Source organism: Danio rerio, chromosome 10, assembly GCF_049306965.1.
Source record: "Danio rerio strain Tuebingen ecotype United States chromosome 10, GRCz12tu, whole genome shotgun sequence".
NCBI classification, from domain to species: domain Eukaryota; kingdom Metazoa; phylum Chordata; class Actinopteri; order Cypriniformes; family Danionidae; genus Danio; species Danio rerio.
The window spans coordinates 1,830,001-1,848,065 of record NC_133185.1 but is presented as its reverse complement, the minus strand read 5'-3'; the positions used below and the strand labels follow the sequence as shown (position 1 = coordinate 1,848,065).

The 18,065-nt window shown below is 40.9% G+C and overlaps 2 protein-coding genes across 3 annotated transcripts in view; both read left to right on the top strand.

Moving 5' to 3' along the window:
- LOC141376283 (uncharacterized) overlaps nucleotides 1-18,065 on the top strand; it is a 778,518-nt gene that overhangs the window by 658,056 nt on the left and 102,397 nt on the right. The gene's annotated exons all lie outside the window — the stretch shown is intronic.
- Nucleotides 1-18,065, top strand: part of wdr70 (WD repeat domain 70) — a 107,268-nt gene that overhangs the window by 85,002 nt on the left and 4,201 nt on the right. For both annotated transcript variants that reach the window (XM_073914328.1, XM_073914327.1), the window contains exons 14-17: nucleotides 1,738-1,838; nucleotides 2,652-2,731; nucleotides 8,801-8,917; nucleotides 12,559-12,721. In XM_073914328.1, coding sequence (XP_073770429.1) covers nucleotides 1,738-1,838; nucleotides 2,652-2,731; nucleotides 8,801-8,917; nucleotides 12,559-12,721 — 461 coding nt within the window. The remainder of the gene's footprint in view (nucleotides 1-1,737; nucleotides 1,839-2,651; nucleotides 2,732-8,800; nucleotides 8,918-12,558; nucleotides 12,722-18,065) is intronic.

The following is an 18,065-nucleotide window of genomic DNA, read 5'->3' as shown; positions in this document are numbered from 1 at the left end:
CACACAAACACACATACGTGCACACACATATGCACACACATCCATACTCGCACGCATACACAAACACACACAGACACAACGGAAGCATATATACACGCACATGCACACACAAAAGCATACAGATGCACGCATACATAAACACATACACACAAACGCAGACACAATCATGCACACACACGCATATATGCACACAGACACCCATACTTGCACACGTGCACACACAGACACCCACTTAAACACAAATGCACACACAAGCATGCACACAAACATGCACATAGACACACAAACACGCATAGGCGTACACACGCACAATACACACACAATTAAACACACATTTACGCATACATACCCACACGCATACACACAAACATACTGACGCATATACACACGCACATACACACACTAAAGCAAACAGATACACGCATATGAACACACAGAAACGCAAACACAAACATGCACACACACATATGCACACATATACACCCATACTTGCACACATGCATGCACATACACACGCTTAAACACAAATGCACACTCACATTCTCACACACACACACACAAACGCAAACACATACATACATGTACTCATACATATGAACACAAAAACATACACACAAACATGCACACACAAACATGCACACATACACACACAACTGCACACATACTTACACACACACACATATACATCCACTTAAACAAAAACACACACTCAGATTCACACACATAGACACACGCATACACACAGACACAAACACACAAATTCACACGCACGCATATATGCACACATAGACACCCATACTTGCACATGTGCACACACATACACCCACTTAAACACAAATGCACACACATACATAAACACAAGCATGCACACAAACATGCACATAGACACAAACACACACACAAACATGCATAGGGGTACACACACACAAATACAAACACAATTAAACACACATTTACGCATACATACCCACACGCATACACACACACACAAACACACTGACGCATATACACACGCACATACACACACAAAAGCAAACAGATACACGCATATGAACACACAAACACATGCTTACACAAATGCACACAGAAACGCAAGCACACACACATATGCACACATATACACCCATACTTGCACACATGCATGCACATACACACGCTTAAACACAAATGCACACTCACATTCTCACACACACACACACACACAAACGCAAACACATACATACATGTACTCATACATATGAACACAAAAACATACACACAAATGCACACACAAACATGCACACATATACACACACAACTGCACACATACTTACACACACACATATACATCCACTTAAACACAAATGCACACTCACATTCTCTCACACACACACACACACACACACACACACACACACACACACACACACAACATACATCCACTTAAACACAAACGCACAAAAATTCACACAAACACACACATAGACACACAAATACACACACACATACATGCAAACAAGAACATAAAAAACACACATAAGTGTGCACACACGCACAAACATACACACAACACACACACACACATAATTACACAGACACAAACACACTCCTGGCAGAAGCTGATTTGTCACAGAGAGTCTTTGAGATCCGGGCCTCGTCCCGACAGCCAAATATAGTCAAGTGGAGATGAGCAGGAGGACGGCAGATATCAGACACACACATACTCACACACACTCTCTCTGTCTTTGTGTTTTTCAGAGCGTGGTCCGCTGTCTTTGGCACCCCAAGCTCAATCAGATCATGGTTGGAACGGGAAACGGCCTGGCCAAGGTTTACTACGACCCGGTCAAGAGTCAGAGGTGCACTTTCTCTTTTACCCTTTCTCTTTAACTAATCTAACAAAACAACAGTGCAACAGTTCGTATTTGCATGATGAATATGTTCGGAAGACATATTAAATACAATTTTAATTTTGCTTGACATCAAATGTTTATAATGTTTATTTTGATAGCTCCCGCTACTGAATTTTAGTTTTAGTTGAAAGTACATCAACACAATAATTAAAGCCCCACCCCTAACCAATATTCAGTACCAGTTGGAAGTACATCAACATACTGAAATAAAGCCCCGCCCCCTACTCAATATTCAATTTCAGTTGGAAGTACATTAACATACTGAAATAAAGCCCCGCCCCCTACTCAATATTCAATTTCAGTTGGAAGTACATTAACATACTGAAATAAAGCCCCGCCCCTACTCAATATTCAATTTCAGTTGGAAGTACATTAACATACTGAAATAAAGCCCCGCCCCTACTCAATATTCAATTTCAGTTGGAAGTACATTAACATACTGAAATAAAGCCCCGCCCCCTACTCAATATTCAATTTCAGTTGGAAGTACATTAACATACTGAAATAAAGCTCCGCCCCTTACTCAATATTTAGTTTAATTTGGAGATACTGTACTGTTGTTTTGGGAATTAATCAAATGAGAAATGTTAAAATAGCAACCCATATCTTTCTTTGTAGTAGTTTTAGCTTGTTTTACAGCAGAATCTGCATGATAATATTGTGTGTGTGTGTGTGTGTGTGTGTGTGTGTGTGTGTGTGTGTGTGTGTGTGTGTGTGTTTGTGTGTGTTTGTGTGTGTGTCTGTGTGTGTGTTGTTCAGAGGTGCGATATTGTGTGTGGTGAAGAGTAAGAGGAAGGAGAAACATGCAGAGACCCTGACACAGGATTACATCATCACCCGTGAGTACAGTACACACTCACACACACTTCAAATTGTAATCAGTGTGTGGGCATTGAATTTAAAGAAACGAATTAAATGTAGTAACATTCAACCCATTACAATTTTATGCAACTACTTAACTTAAAAACACTGAGTAAATCCAATGAACCGTTTTTAGTGAATTCATGCAAAAAATACTGTTATTATTTGTATTTTGTTTTAAATTATATGCTCACCGGCCACTTTATTAGGTACACCTGTTTAACTGCTCGTTAACGCACATTTCTAATCAGCCAATCACATGACAGCAGCTCAATGCATTTAGGCATGTCGAAATGATCAAGACGATCTGCTGCAGTTCAGAGTGAGCATCAGAATGAGGAATAAAGGGGATTTAAGTGACTTTGAACGTGGCATGGTTGTTGCTGCCAGTCGGGCTGCTCAGAGTATTTCAGAAACGGCTGATCTACTGGGATTTTCACGCACAACCATCTCTAGGCTTTACAGAGAATGCTCCAACAAAGAGGAAATCTCCAGTGAGCAGCAGTTCTGGGGACGCAAATGCCTTGTTGATGCCAGAGGTCAGAGGAGAATGGCCAGACTGGTTCCAGCTGATAGAAAGGCAACAGTAACTCAAATAAGCACTCGTTACAACCGAGCTCTGCAGAAGAGCATCTCTGAACACACAACACGTCCAACCTTGAGGCGGATGGGCTACAGCAGCAGAAGAGCACACCGGGTGCCGCTCCTGTCAGCTAAGAACAGGAAACTGAGGCTACAATTCACACAGACTCACCAAAACTGGACAATAGAAGATTGGAGAAACGTTGCTGCTCTGATGAGTCTCCATTTCTGCTGCATCATTCGGATGCTCGGCTCACAATTTGGCCTCAACAACATGAAAGCATGGATCATCCTGCCTTGTATCAGCGGTTCAGGCTGGTGGTGGTGGTGTAATGGTGTGGGGGAGATTTTCTTTGGGTCCATTAGTACCAATTGAGCATCAACGCCACAGCCTACCTGAGTATTGCTGCTGACCATGTCCATCCCTTTATGAGCACAGTGTCTCCATCTTCTGATGGCTACTTCCAGCAGGATAACACACCATGTCATGAAGCTCAATCATCTCAGACTGGTTTCTTGAACATGACCATGAGTTCACTGTACTCAAATGGCCTCCACAGTCACCAGAGCTCAATCCAATAGAGCAGCTTTGGGATGTGGTGTGATTGGCATCATGGATGTGCAGCCGACAAATCTGCAGCAACTGTGTGATGCTATCACGTCAATATGGAGCAAAATCTCTGAGGAATATTTCCAGTAGCTTGTTGAATCTCTGCCATGAAGGATTAAAGCAGATCTGAAGGCAAAAGGGGTCCAACCCAGCACTAGTAAGGCGTACCTAATAAAGTGGCCGGTGAGAGTGTGTTGTCAGGTTGTTCTGAATGCATTATAGTAAATATTTCATGTGAGGACTGCATATCTATCGTGCTGCTCTAACAGATGTCATCAGATGTAGTGTTAATGTAGAATAAAGTGCTGTGTGTGTGTGTGTGTGTGTGTGTGTGTGTGTGTGTCAGGGGTTTGAGTGTACACAGATGGACAGAGCAGCATTACTGTCAGATGATGATGATGCTGCCCTGTCCTGCCCTCAGAGGTGCCATCCTACATTCAGCCCTGACATAGACCCATTAACCAGCTCAGTGTGTGTGAGAGAGAGTGTGCAAGTGTGTGTGCTTTTGTAAGTGTGTGCGTGTGTGTGAGAGTGTGTTTGTTTGCATTTGTGTGTGTGCTTTTGTGAGTGTTTGAGTGTGTGTGTCTGTGTGTGTGTGTGTTTGTGTGAGTGCATGTCTGCTTGTATGAACGTGTGTATCTGTGTGTATATATGCTTTAGGGAGTGTGTGTGTGTTTGAGTGTGTTTGCATTTTTGTGTGTCCTTTGGTGTGTTTTTGTGTGTCTTTAAGTTAAGTTGTGTACATGTTTACATTTGTGTGTGTGTGTGTGTTTGGATTTGTGTGTGTACCTGTGTTTGTGTGTGTGTGTGTTAGCATTTGTGTGTCTGTGCGGTTGTATGTTTTTACGTTTGTGTGTTCATGCGTGCACACTTTTGTGAGTGTGTGTGTTTGTGTATGTGCTTGTGTGTGTGGCTTTGCATTGTGTGTACTTGTGTGAGTGCCTTTGTGTGGTAGCATTTGTGTGTCTGTGCCGTTGTGTGTGCACACTTTTGCGAGTGTGTGTATGCGTGCATTTTTACTGTGAGTATGTGTGCTTGCATGTATATGTGAGAGTGACTGTGTGTCTGTTTGAGTTTCTATCTGTGGTTGTATGTGTGTGTTTGAATTTGTGTGTACTTGTGTGATTGTTTAAGTGTGTGTTTATTTGTGAGTGTATGTGTGTGTGTTTGAGGGAATGAGTGTGTATGTTTACATTTGCGTGTTTGCAAATTGTCTATGTCTATGTGTATGTGTGAATTTGTGTGTGCGTGCATTTGTGTGTATGTGTGTGTGTGTGTGCACACACTTTTGTGAGCATGTCTGTGTCTATGCATGTTTTTACTAGTGTGAGCATCTTTACATGTGTTTGTGTGTGTGTGTGTGTGTGTGTGTGTGTGTGTGTGTGTGTGTGTTTGCATTTGTTTGTGAGTGTGTGTGTGTATGTGTGCTTGTGTGTGTCTGTGTGTGTGTGTGTGTTTGTTATTTTTAGTGTGTGTGTGTGTGTGTGTGTGTGTTTGTGAGAGTTTGTGTGTGTGTGTTTGTGTTAGTGTGTGTTTGTGTGTGTGTGTGTGTGTGTGTGTGTGTGTGTGTGTGTGTGTGTGTGTGTGTGTGTGTGTGTTTGTGAGAGTTTGTGTGGGTGTGTTTGTGTGGGTGTGTGTGTGTGTGTGTGTGTGTGAGTGAGTGACTGAGTTTGAGAGTCTGCATGTGTTTGAATGTCTGTGTGTGTGTGCATTTCCGAGAGAGTGTGTTTGAGCGTGTATGTTTAATGTGTAAGTTTCAGCGTGTGTGTGTGTGGGGGTTTAATATGTGTGTTTGTGTGTTTGTGAGAGTGTGTGTTCATGTGTTTGTATGTTTGAGTGTGTGTGCAAATTTGAATGTGTGAGTGTGTGTGTGTGTTTTTTGTGTGTGTGTGTGTGTGTGTGTGTGTGGATTGGTGGGTGTGTGTGCGCGCATTTCTGAGAGCGTGTATGAGTGTGTCTGTGTGTATGTATTTGAGTGTGTGTGTTTGTGTATTTGAGTGTGTGTGTGTGTGTGTGTGTTTGCGCTCTCTGAGTGCTTTCCATCGGATTGCCCTGCACAGTCTCTCACCCGAGGGCCATGATGCCATTAGCGTGCGCCACTCATCTGCCACGCGTGTGCCACGAGAGCGTCCGACACACACACACCAATCACCAATGGCAGCAGTCCTGAACCTGGAGACCTGAAAGTGTGACGTAAAACACACCACCGAAAACCACGCAGGAGCAGAAGTAATGGACATGTGTCACCGCCAACCTGTTTGCTTAATGTAGCGTGACCAGAATTAGCAACACAAGTCCCCAATGGAAAATCGCTCCATCTTTCCTCGTGAGCCTGGAGTAAAACACACTCACAAACACACACACACACACACACACACCAGTCTCTGCAGGCATTATTTTGGTTGTGTTTGTCAAACTGTAAAATGTGTGTGTGTGTGTGTGTGTGTGTGTGTGTGTGTGTGTGTGTGTGTGTGTGTGTGTGTGTGTGTGTGTGTGTGTGTGTGAATGAAGAGTCAATAAGAGCGTGCTGTGTGTTGCTGTGGCGCGTCTGAGGAGTGTAGTATTACTGTTAGTGTTGTCAAACCATTGATCCTGTCCAATTCATCAGGTTGTACAGGTGTGTGTGTGTGTGTGTGTGTGTGTGTGTGTGTGTGTGTGTGTGTGTGTGTGTGTGTGTGTGTACTCATTGTTTTAATTAAGCATATATAAAAACGAGCAGTGGTTCGCACGTTCGCCTCACAGCAAGAAGGTCGCTGCTTTGAGCCTCAGTTGGGTCAGTTGGCGTTTCTGTGTGGAGTTTGCATGTTCTCCCCGTGTTGGCGTGGGTTTCCTCTGGGTGCTCCGGTTTCCCCCACAAGTTCTAACACATGTGGTACAGGTGAATTGGGTAAGCTGGGGGTTTCCCAGAGATGGGTTGCAGCTGGAAGGGCATCCGCTGCGTAAAACACATGCTGGATAAGTTGGCGGTTCATTCCGCTGTGGAGACCCCGGATTAGTAAAGAGACTAAGCTGAAAAGAAAATGAATGAATGAATGAGAAATATATAAAATGCCAAAAAATAACCAAAATATTGACATATATATGTATATTTATATTGATATATGATTTATATTCAAAATAAATGTTTAATTCATAAACATGAATCAACATTTCACAGAACATGTATATGCAGTGCATCTGGAAAGTATTCACAGGCTTGAATTTTTCCACATTTTTTAATGTTATCCAAAATGGATTAAATTGATTGATTTCCTCAACATTCTACACACATTAATCCCCCATAATGACAATGTGAAGAAAGAGTTTTAGAAATTGTTGCAAATTTATAAAAAATTAAAAAGCTGATAAATCACATGTGCATCAGTATTCACAGCCATTGCTCAATACTTTGTTGATGCACCTTTGGCAGTGATTACAGCCTTAAGTCTTCTTGTATATGATGCCACAAGCTCTGCACACCTGTCTTTGGCAATGTTTGCCCATTCCACTCTGCAGTACTTCTCAAGCTCTATCAGGTTGAATGGGAAGCGACGGTGTTCAGCCATTTTCAGATCTCTCCAGAGATGTTCAATAGGATTCAGGTCTGGGCTCTGGCTGGGCCACTCAAGGACATTCATCGAGTTGTTGTTGTGCCACTCCATTAATATTTTGGCGGTGTGCTTTGGGTCATTGTCCTGCTGGAAGATGAAGCGTCGCCCCAGTCTGAGGTGGAGAGCACTCTTGTGCAGGTCTTCATTCAGGATGTCTCTGTACATCGCTGCATTCATCTTTCCCTCTATCCTGACTAGTCTTCCAGTTCCTGCTGCTGAAACACATCCCCACAGAATGATGCCAACACCACCACGCTTTACTGTAAGGATGCTGTTAGCCTGGTGATGAGCAGTGCCTGCTTTTCTCCAAACAGTTCAGTTTGAGTCTCATCAGAGCAGAGAGTTTAGTTTCTGATGCTCTGAGAGTCCTTCAGATGCAAACTCCAGGCGGGGAGTGTCTTCCGTCTGGCCGCTCCACCATACAGATGTCTGATTGGTGGATTGCTGCACAGATGGTTGTCCTTCTGTAAGGTTCTCCTCTCTCCACAGAGAAACGCTGGAGCTCAGACAGAGTGATCATCAGGTTATTGATCACCTTCCTGACTAAGGCCCTTCTCCCCCGATCACTCAGCTTAGATGGCCGGCCAGCTCTAGGAAGAGTCCTGGTGGTTAAACATCTTCCACTGATGGATGATGGAGGCCGCTGTGCTTATTGGAACTTTCAGAGCAGCAGAAATGTTTCTGTCACCTTCTCCAGCCTTGTGCCTCCAGACAATCCTGAGGTCTACAGACAATTCCTTTGTCTTCATGCTTGATTTGTGCTTTGACATGCACTGTCAACCCTGAGCCCTTATATAGACAGGTGTAGCCTTTTCAGATCATGTCCAATCAGCTGAATTGACCACAGGTGAACTTCAATGAAGCTGCTGAAACATCTCCAGAATGATCAGTGGATACAGAATGTAGCTGAGCTCAATTTAGAGTTTCACGCCAAAGGCTGACTGACAATGAACAGTCTGTGTGCTTGTATCCCATTGAAGTGAATAATTTTGACTTTAATTGTATATTATGTAAGTACAAGCTTTTATTTTGGCTGTGATGGATGGCGATGAGTCTTTTGACAGCACATGTTCATGTATTTTAATGACACTGAACTGAACTCCAACTCTGAAGCCTGGACTGAACCTGTTTCAGTTTTCTAGAACTTTTATGTGAAGCCGCTTTGACACAATCTGCATTGTAAAAGCGCTACAGAAATAAAGCTGAATTGAATTGAACTGTAGTTATGTTATGTTATTGACGCTGAATGACTCTGTTTCTCGTAGCTCACGCTCTGCCCATGTTTCGTGAGGCCCGGCAGCGCAGCACCAGGAAACAGCTGGAGAAAGACAGACTGGATCCACTCAAATCCCACAAACCCGAGCCGCCTGTGTCTGGTCCAGGTAAAGCAGATCTCTTCACCACACATGAACACAAACCACTCATTCTGTTCACACACGACATGTTAGATGCACTCCAGCTGCACCCGCTCCAGATGCACTTTCCACCCTTTTCTTTTTTAACTGGAACTGGAATTAGAGTGAACTGAATATGTTCATGTAAATTAATGCAGAAATGTGATCGGGGACATTCAGTTCTGCCAATTACTGTTTAATTTGTTGCTAAACATTTTTTAAACCACTAACAGAGTTGAGAACACTGACAGTTGATGCTGACAGAGTTGACATTAGCAGAGTTGATGACGCTGACAGAGTTGACGTTAGCAGAGTTGACATTAGCAGGGTTGACATTAGCAGAGTTGAAAGACAGTAACAGAGTTGACAGTGACAGAGCTGATAGTAACAGAGTTGACTATAACAAAATGGACGATAACAGAGTTTACGATAGCAGAAATGACGGAGACAGAGTTGACAAAAACAGAGTTGACGAAAACAGAGTTGACGAAAACAGAGTTGACGATAACAGAGCTGACGATAACAGAGTTGACGATAACAGAGTTGACGATAACAAAGTTGACACTATCAGAGTTGACGAAAACAGAGTTGACGATAACAAAGTTGACACTATCAGAGTTGACAAAAACAGAGTTGACACTAACGGAGTTGACACTAACAGAGTTGACGATAACAAAGTTGACACTATCAGAGTTGACGAAAACAGAGTTGACACTAACGGAGTTGACACTAACGGAGTTGACGATAACAAAGTTGACACTATCAGAGTTGACAAAAACAGAGTTGACACTAACGGAGTTGACACTAACGGAGTTGACGATAACAGAGTTGACAGTAACAGAGTTGATGATAAAAGAATTGAAGATAGTAGAGTTGACACTAACAGAGTTGACGGAAACAGAGTTGACGATAAAGTTAACACTTACAGAGTTGACGATAAATTAATTTAAGATAGCAGAGTTGACACTAACAGAGTTGAAGATAACAGAGTTGACGATAACAAAGTTGACACTAACAGAGTTGACGATAACAGAGTTGACAATTACAGAGTTGACACTAACAGAGTTGACGATAACAACGTTGACAGTAACAGAGTTGACGGAAACATATTGGATGAAACAGAGTTGACAGTAACAGAGTTGATGATAAAAAAATTGAAGATAGTAGAGTTGACACTAACAGAGTTGACGGAAACAGAGTTGACGATAAAAGAATTGAAGATAGTAGAGTTGACACTAACAGAGTTGACGATAACAAAGTTGACACTAACAGAGTTGACACTAACAGAGTTGACGAAAACAGAGTTGACACTAACAGAGTTGACGAAAACAGAGTTGACACTAACAGAGTTGACGGAAACAGAGTTGACACTTACAGAGTTGATGATAAGAGAGTTGACAGTAACAGAGTTAATGATAACAAAGTTGACACTAACAGAGTTGACGAAAACAGAGTTGACACTAACAGAGTTGACGAAAACAGAGTTGACACTAACAGAGTTGACGAAAACAGAGTTGACACTAACAGAGTTGACGATAACAGAGTTGACACTAACAGAGTTGACGAAAACAGAGTTGACACTAACAGAGTTGATGATAACAGTTGACGAAAACAGAGTTGACACTAACAGAGTTGACGAAAACAAAGTTGACACTAACAGAGTTGACGAAAACAGAGTTGACACTAACAGAGTTGACGAAAACAAAGTTGACACTAACAGAGTTGACGACAACAGAGTTGACGATAACAGAGTTGACGATAACAGAGTTGACACTTACAGAGTTGATGATAAGAGAGTTGACAGTAACAGAGTTAATGATAACAAAGTTGACACTAACAGAGTTGACGAAAACAGAGTTGACACAAACAGAGTTGACGAAAACAGAGTTGACACTAACAGAGTTGACGAAAACAGAGTTGACAGTAACAGAGTTGACGAAAACAAAGTTGACACTAACAGAGTTGACGATAACAGAGTTGACACTTACAGAGTTGACGATAACAGAGTTGACACTTACAGAGTTGATGATAAGAGAGTTGACAGTAACAGAGTTAATGATAACAAAGTTGACACTAACAGAGTTGACGAAAACAGAGTTGACACTAACAGAGTTGATGATAACAGTTGACGAAAACAGAGTTGACACTAACAGAGTTGACGAAAACAAAGTTGACACTAACAGAGTTGACGATAACAGAGTTGACACTTACAGAGTTGACGATAACAGAGTTGACACTTACAGAGTTGATGATAAGAGAGTTGACAGTAACAGAGTTGATGATAACAGAGTTGACGGTAACAGAGCTGAAAGTGGTAGAGTTGACAGACAGTAATAGAATTGGTTGTGAGGCAGAGTTGACAGAGTTGCTATTAACAGAGTTGACAGTAACAGAGTGGACAATAAAACATATGGCGGAGACAGAGTTGAGGTTGGGGTAGGGATAGACAGTGATTAAATAGAATTTAATTTGAAAACAGTAATTACACCAAGTATTATTCATATTCAAAATTAAATTATAAACCATTAAATAAACTATTAAATTGTATTTTATTAATGTCTACCCCAACCCTGAACCCAATCATCACAGTAATGTAAAAACAGTAATTATACAGTGTTAGTCATATGATTAATTAAATTACCCATTAAATTGCTTTTAATTACCACCAACCCCTACCCAAACCGCAAATCCCACTCTCACAGCAACATTAAAATAGTAATTATTGTTGTACAGTGTCACAATTATGCTGCTTTGATGTACGTATCCGCAGCTGTATCCCCTCTAGACGTTACCTCGAGAAATAGTGTTCTCTTAGGCTTAAACGCATCCTGTGAGGAACAATTTGTTCAAATATGCACCTTCTTCTTTCATGAAGACCTGTTGTGTGTGCGAGTGTGTTTTCAGTGCTCTGCTGCAGACTTCAGTAAACACTGAGCTCCATTACAGTAAAGTCCTGGCAGGGGATCAGCTCTGGCCGTCTGTGTTTTACTCAGTGCAGGATATCAGTCTGTTTAATCCCAGAGTAAATACATGCAGGAGGGTTTCTCTGTGTTTCTGTCTACTGGTTTAGGTGGTTTGTGAGACTCCAAGTTTATTAGATTCAGCTTAAAATCTTATTTCATGTTCTACAGAAGAAAAAGGCACCTGTGTCTAAAAGATATGGACGTAGTATTCCGTATGGATGTAGTATCGATGTAGCGCTTCATGAGGTTTTTGACATTCACAATTGTCCTCAGTTGTGCTATGTGAGTTGGGTTCATGGGTAGGGTTGGTAGGGTCATTTAATAAGCATTTTTACTAGATAAAACACATTATTGACCTTATTCTGCAATGCAGAAGTGCTCTTGTTTTTCAAAAATGATTTAGCTGCCCATGGGAGAAATGACCAGGAATAATAAACGGCAGAAAATGGTCAAACTGCTCGCTCTACAAACTAATGTGTCATGACTAGACATATAAAGGGGAATAATATAATTACAAAAACATCAGTTTGGCTCATCAAGCAGCAGAACGAGCTGATTTTAACATCTAGAAGTCAACGTAAGTGAACTCTTACATGAAGAATAAGGTCAATAGAGTGTCCTCATAAATCACCGAACCAACATATGTGTGTGTTTGTCCTGGGACAGGTCGAGGTGGTCGTGTTGCGGCTCATGGTGGTACTCTGTCGTCCTTCATCGTCAAAAACATCGCCCTGGACAAAACCGACGACAGCAACCCGCGAGAGGCCATCCTGCGTCATGCCAAAGAGGCGGCAGACAACCCGTACTGGGTCGCCCCGGCCTATAAAAAGTAAGACACAGAGCAGAGGCGCGAATGTTAGCTTAAAGTGACAGATAGACGAGCGCTGGTCCCGAATGAGCTGCAGCACACGTCACTGTTTCTGCTGCTGCTGCACAAACCTGTCTGTTTACATCAAGATCTTTCAGCTTTACACACACACACACACACACACGCACACACACACACACACACACACACACACACACACACACACACACTGTGTTTGTTGTTTCAGACGCATTTTAACATTTGCATCTGTGTGTCAGGTTAGTTTTAGCTAATGTTTAATCGATCGTTTTCTTTTAAATGCTAGTGAGTGTAGACATGAATACTTTACCACTTAAATATGATAAAAAATCCATCTCCATACATCCATCCATCCACTCATCCATCCATCTATCCATCCATCCATCCATTCACTTGTGTATCCACTCATCCATCCATCCACTCACTCATCCATCCATACACTTTTTATTTACTCACTCTTCTATTCATTTATCCATCCATCCATCCATCCATCCACCCACCCACCGCCCACCCACTCATCTATCCATACATCCATCCATCCATTTACCCACCCGCCCACCCACTCATCTATCCATACATCCATCCATCCACCCACCCACCCACCCACTCATCTATCCATACATCCACTCATTCATCCATTAATCTGTCCACTTAAAAATCCATCCATTCATTCACTCATCCATTTACTCATTCATCAACTCTTCCATCTATCCATGAATCAACTCATCATCCATCCATTCCTCAACTCATCCATCCATCCATACATTTATCCACTCCTCCATTTATCCACCATTTCATCTACTCATCCATCAACTCATCTATTCATCATCTCATCCATCCACTCATCCATGTATCCATTTATCCATCCATCCATCCATCCATCCACTCATTCATCTACTCATCCATTCTTCCATCTATCCATCCATCAACTCATCCATCCGTCCTTCCATCCATCCATCCATTCATCCATCCATCCATCCATCCATCCATCCATCCATCCATCCATTCATCTATTCATCTATTCACTCATCCCTACTTCAATCCATCCATCCATCAACTCATATATTAATGAACTCATCCATCCGTCCATCCACCCATCCACTTATCTATCTATCCATCCATCAACTCATCCATCAACTCATCCATCCATCCATCCATCCATTCATCCACTCATCCATCTATCCATCCATCCATTCATCTATTCACTAATCCATTCTTCCATCCATCCATCCATCCATCAACTCATATATTAATGAACTCATCCATTCATCCATCCGTCCATCCACCCATCCACTTATCTATCCATCCATCAACTCATCCATCAACTCATCCATCCATATATCCATCCATCCATGCATCCACTCATCCATCCATCCATCCATTTATCTATTTATCTATTAACTCATCCATTCTTCCATCCATCCATCCATCCATCCATCCATCCATCCATCCATCCATCCATCAACTCATATATTAATGAACTCATCCATTCATCCATTCATCCATTCATCCATCCGTCCATCCACCCATCCACTTATCTATCCATCCATCAACTCATCCATCCATCCATCCATCCATCCATCCATCCATCCATCCGTCTATCCACTCATCCATCCATCCCTTCAACATTTTATTTTTTGTATACAATTTTGTACTATTTTACTATTTATTTAATAATTATCAATATAATTTTACATGGTTCAGTGAATTTCCTTCAATCAGTGGTTCATTCAGTGTTTATGTAAATTTAGTTTTAACTCATAGTTTTAGCTTTATTGTGAGTTATCATTCATTTTTAAATGTTAATATTATTTTCTTAAGTTAAGAGTTGTTAATATACACAGACACAAGCATTTATTCACTTTTACTTCCAAACATTACCTAAATATTCATGCAATTATTCTCAATGGAATTTAATGTGTGTGTTTTTGTGTCATATTGAATATTGTCCCTCTCACTGATGTCTTCTGGGATTTTCTTGTGTCTTTCTGAGTTTGCGGCTTCATAATTCAGCCGTTGTGTGGTAGCATCTGACAGCTGGCAGGTGCACAGGTGTGGCTGGAGATCAGGTGTGACAGAGCGGGTCACATGACACCAGTGTGTCACACCTTCACATTCACACCTCAGCTCACAGATGCATTAATGTTTCAGCCACGGCTCACATTACACACACTCACAGGTGAAGCGGCACCGTCCCAAAATAACAAACACACTGACCCCCAAAACTGCTTCAACTCTCAATGCTCACCAAAACACTGCAGCACTCAAATGACAATAACCATAGTGTCTGTGGGGTCTTTTAAATGATATTAAAATAAAGTTTTTTTTAGTTTTTAGGATGTCTATAAGCTACAGTGCTCCAAAACACTGACATAATTCATGTTTAGAAGATATAAGCTGATATAAACATGTAAAGCTTGTCACTTTCGCCTAAATTGATCAACTGCATGCTTGTCAACATTGGGATGTGAAAATAAGGGATCACCTTGCTAAATCTGTTCATGTGGAGCTGTTTCATTGTAAATAACTTTAGAAAAACATTAGAATATAGCCTTAGAAGAAGCTGCAAATAAATAAAGTTTAGCCTGTTAAAATTAATAGCTATTATAAAGAAATTAAATCAAGTAATTACAACCATCTCTAGAGTTTACAGAGAATGTGGAAATCTCCAGTGAGCCGCAGTTCTGTGGACGCAAATGCCTTGTTGAGGTCAGAGGAGAATGGCCAGACTGGTTCCAGCTGATAGAAAGGCAACAGTAACTCAAATAAGCACTCGCTACAACCGAGCTCTGCAGAAGAGCATCTCTGAACACACAACACGTCCAACCTTGAGGCGGATGGGCTACAGCAGCAGAAGAGCACACCGGGTGCTGCTCCTGTCAGCTAAGAACAGGAAACTGAGGCTACAATTCACACAGACTCACCAAAACTGGACAATAGAAGATTGGAGAAACGTCGCTGCTCTGATGAGTCTCCATTTCTGCTGCATCATTCGGATGCTCGGGTCAAAATTTGGCCTTAACAGCATGAAAGCATGGATCATCCTGCCTTGTATCAGCGGTTCAGTCTGGTGGTGGTGGTGTAATGGTGTGGGGGAGATTTTCTTTGGGTCCATTAGTACCAATTGAGCATCAACGCCACAGCCTACCTGAGTATTGCTGCTGACCATGTCCATCCCTTTATGAGCACAGTGTCTCCATCTTCTGATGGCTACTTCCAGCAGGATAACACACCATGTCATAAAGCCTGAATCATCTCAGACTGGTTTCTTGAACATGACAATGAGTTCACTGTACTCAAATGGCCTGCACAGTCACCAGAGCTCAATCCAATAGAGTAGCTTGTTAAATCTCTGCCATGAAGGACTCTCTGAAGGCAGTTCTGAAGGCAAAAGTGGGTCCAACCTGGTACTAGTAAGGTGTACCTAATAAAGTGGCCGTTGAGTATAAATGAATTACAGATTTTAACTATTATTTTATATTTGTTTTTTTTTTCATTTTTGTTAAATGTTTATTGGTGTAAAAAATCAAAGGAAGTCAAGTCTCGTTTTAAACTTTAAATCATTTCTTATCTGCTCCTTTTTAGGATCTCTGTGCTTTGAGGCTTATCAGATCAAACCTCCGCGGTGGTTGCCAGAGATACAGTTACTCTGTTATGATCTTCTTCATACTCCACTGATGGATCGCATCCTGAATTTCTTTTTAACTCAATGCTAAATAAGATATGAAGTCCCCCAAATTACACTACCTGTCACAGGCCGCCTGATTCCTTAAAGCTTTTCCAACTTGCTGGAATTTTAATGCATGTGGAAGCAGTCCCAGGTTTATGCTCTGTTTACGTGCGCTGAGATGTGCGTTTGTATTTACATTCTGCCTGGACTGTATGCGTCCCGGTAAAGCGGGAGTGTGTGCTTATACTGCTGAAATATGCCGGCCGATAAGGAGCTGTCAGGAGTTTTATCTGCACATCTCTCAGTCTTCTGTCGGATGTTTATCAGGAGGAGAACACATGGATCTGTTTTTACTGCACCGCTGGCAGAATAAAATCACGCTAACAAAAAGCTGTCTTGCGTGACCAGATCAGAGCCGAACGCCAAACAAACACCAAGCCTGAATATATATAGTGCTCAGCATAAATGAATACACCTCATTATGAACATAAATATTGTACCCATTTCTCAGTGAAAATAGGTCATATACAGTTGAAGTCAGAAGTATTAGCCCCCCTGTATATTTTTTCCCTAATTTTTGACTAGAGAATTTTTTTTCAACACATTTCTAATCATAATACTTCTAATAACTCATCTCTAATAACTGATTTCTTCATCTTTGCACTAGTATTCAGCTTATAAAATTGACCCTTAAATGTATGTTTTTTAAAATTAAAAACTGCTTTTATTCTAGGCGAAATAAAACAAATTAGACTTTTTCTAGAAGAAAAAATATTATAAGAATTATTGGGAAAAATTCCTGAATCTGTTAAAGATTATTTGGGAAATATTTGAAAAGAAAAAGAATTCACAGGAGGGCGAATACATTTAACTTTAACTGTATATTGGTGCATTTGATCGAAACTGACTAAATAAACAGATTTATCCATTAAAATTATATTTTAGTCACCAAACATTTTTATAAATAGACATATAAAACAATTAAATTCATGCAAAATATTGCACACAAAAAAACATTGCAATAAACATTGACAAAGGTTTCAAAAAAACAACAAGAATAATATTTAAACTCAAAATAACAACACAATTTGAATAATAATAATAATAAATGCTACAGCAATAACATATTTGTCTAATCTATGTACTTTTCAATGTCCTATGTACTTTTTCAATGTAGAATTGTGAAATGGCCAAAAAACATTAAAGATATTATAATTTTGTGTAAAATACAGCTATTAAAATGAGAGAACAGCAATAATTGAGTCATAATGAAAGATTACAACTAATAATCAATAAAGGTTCCCGAAGTCAAATATGAGGATTAATTATTGAGGATGTTAATAATTGAATGTTCATTTGTTGAATTAATTAATTGTTTGCTTTGAGTTACTTGAGTGCATCATTAGTCTTTCACCAGTACTTTGTTACTAGTTTGTCTGTGTGTGTCTGTGTGTGTGTTGTGTTTGCCGGTGTGTAATTGTATCTGGTCATTAGAGGAGAGAAGAGCTCACTCTATTACTACAGTAATGACACGAGGACGCTAATAACACAGAGAGCTAATGATCCTGATGCTCTCGTACACACACACACACACACACACACACACACACATACAAACAGAGTGACATTTGAGCAGGTGTGGTGTGAATCGAGGTC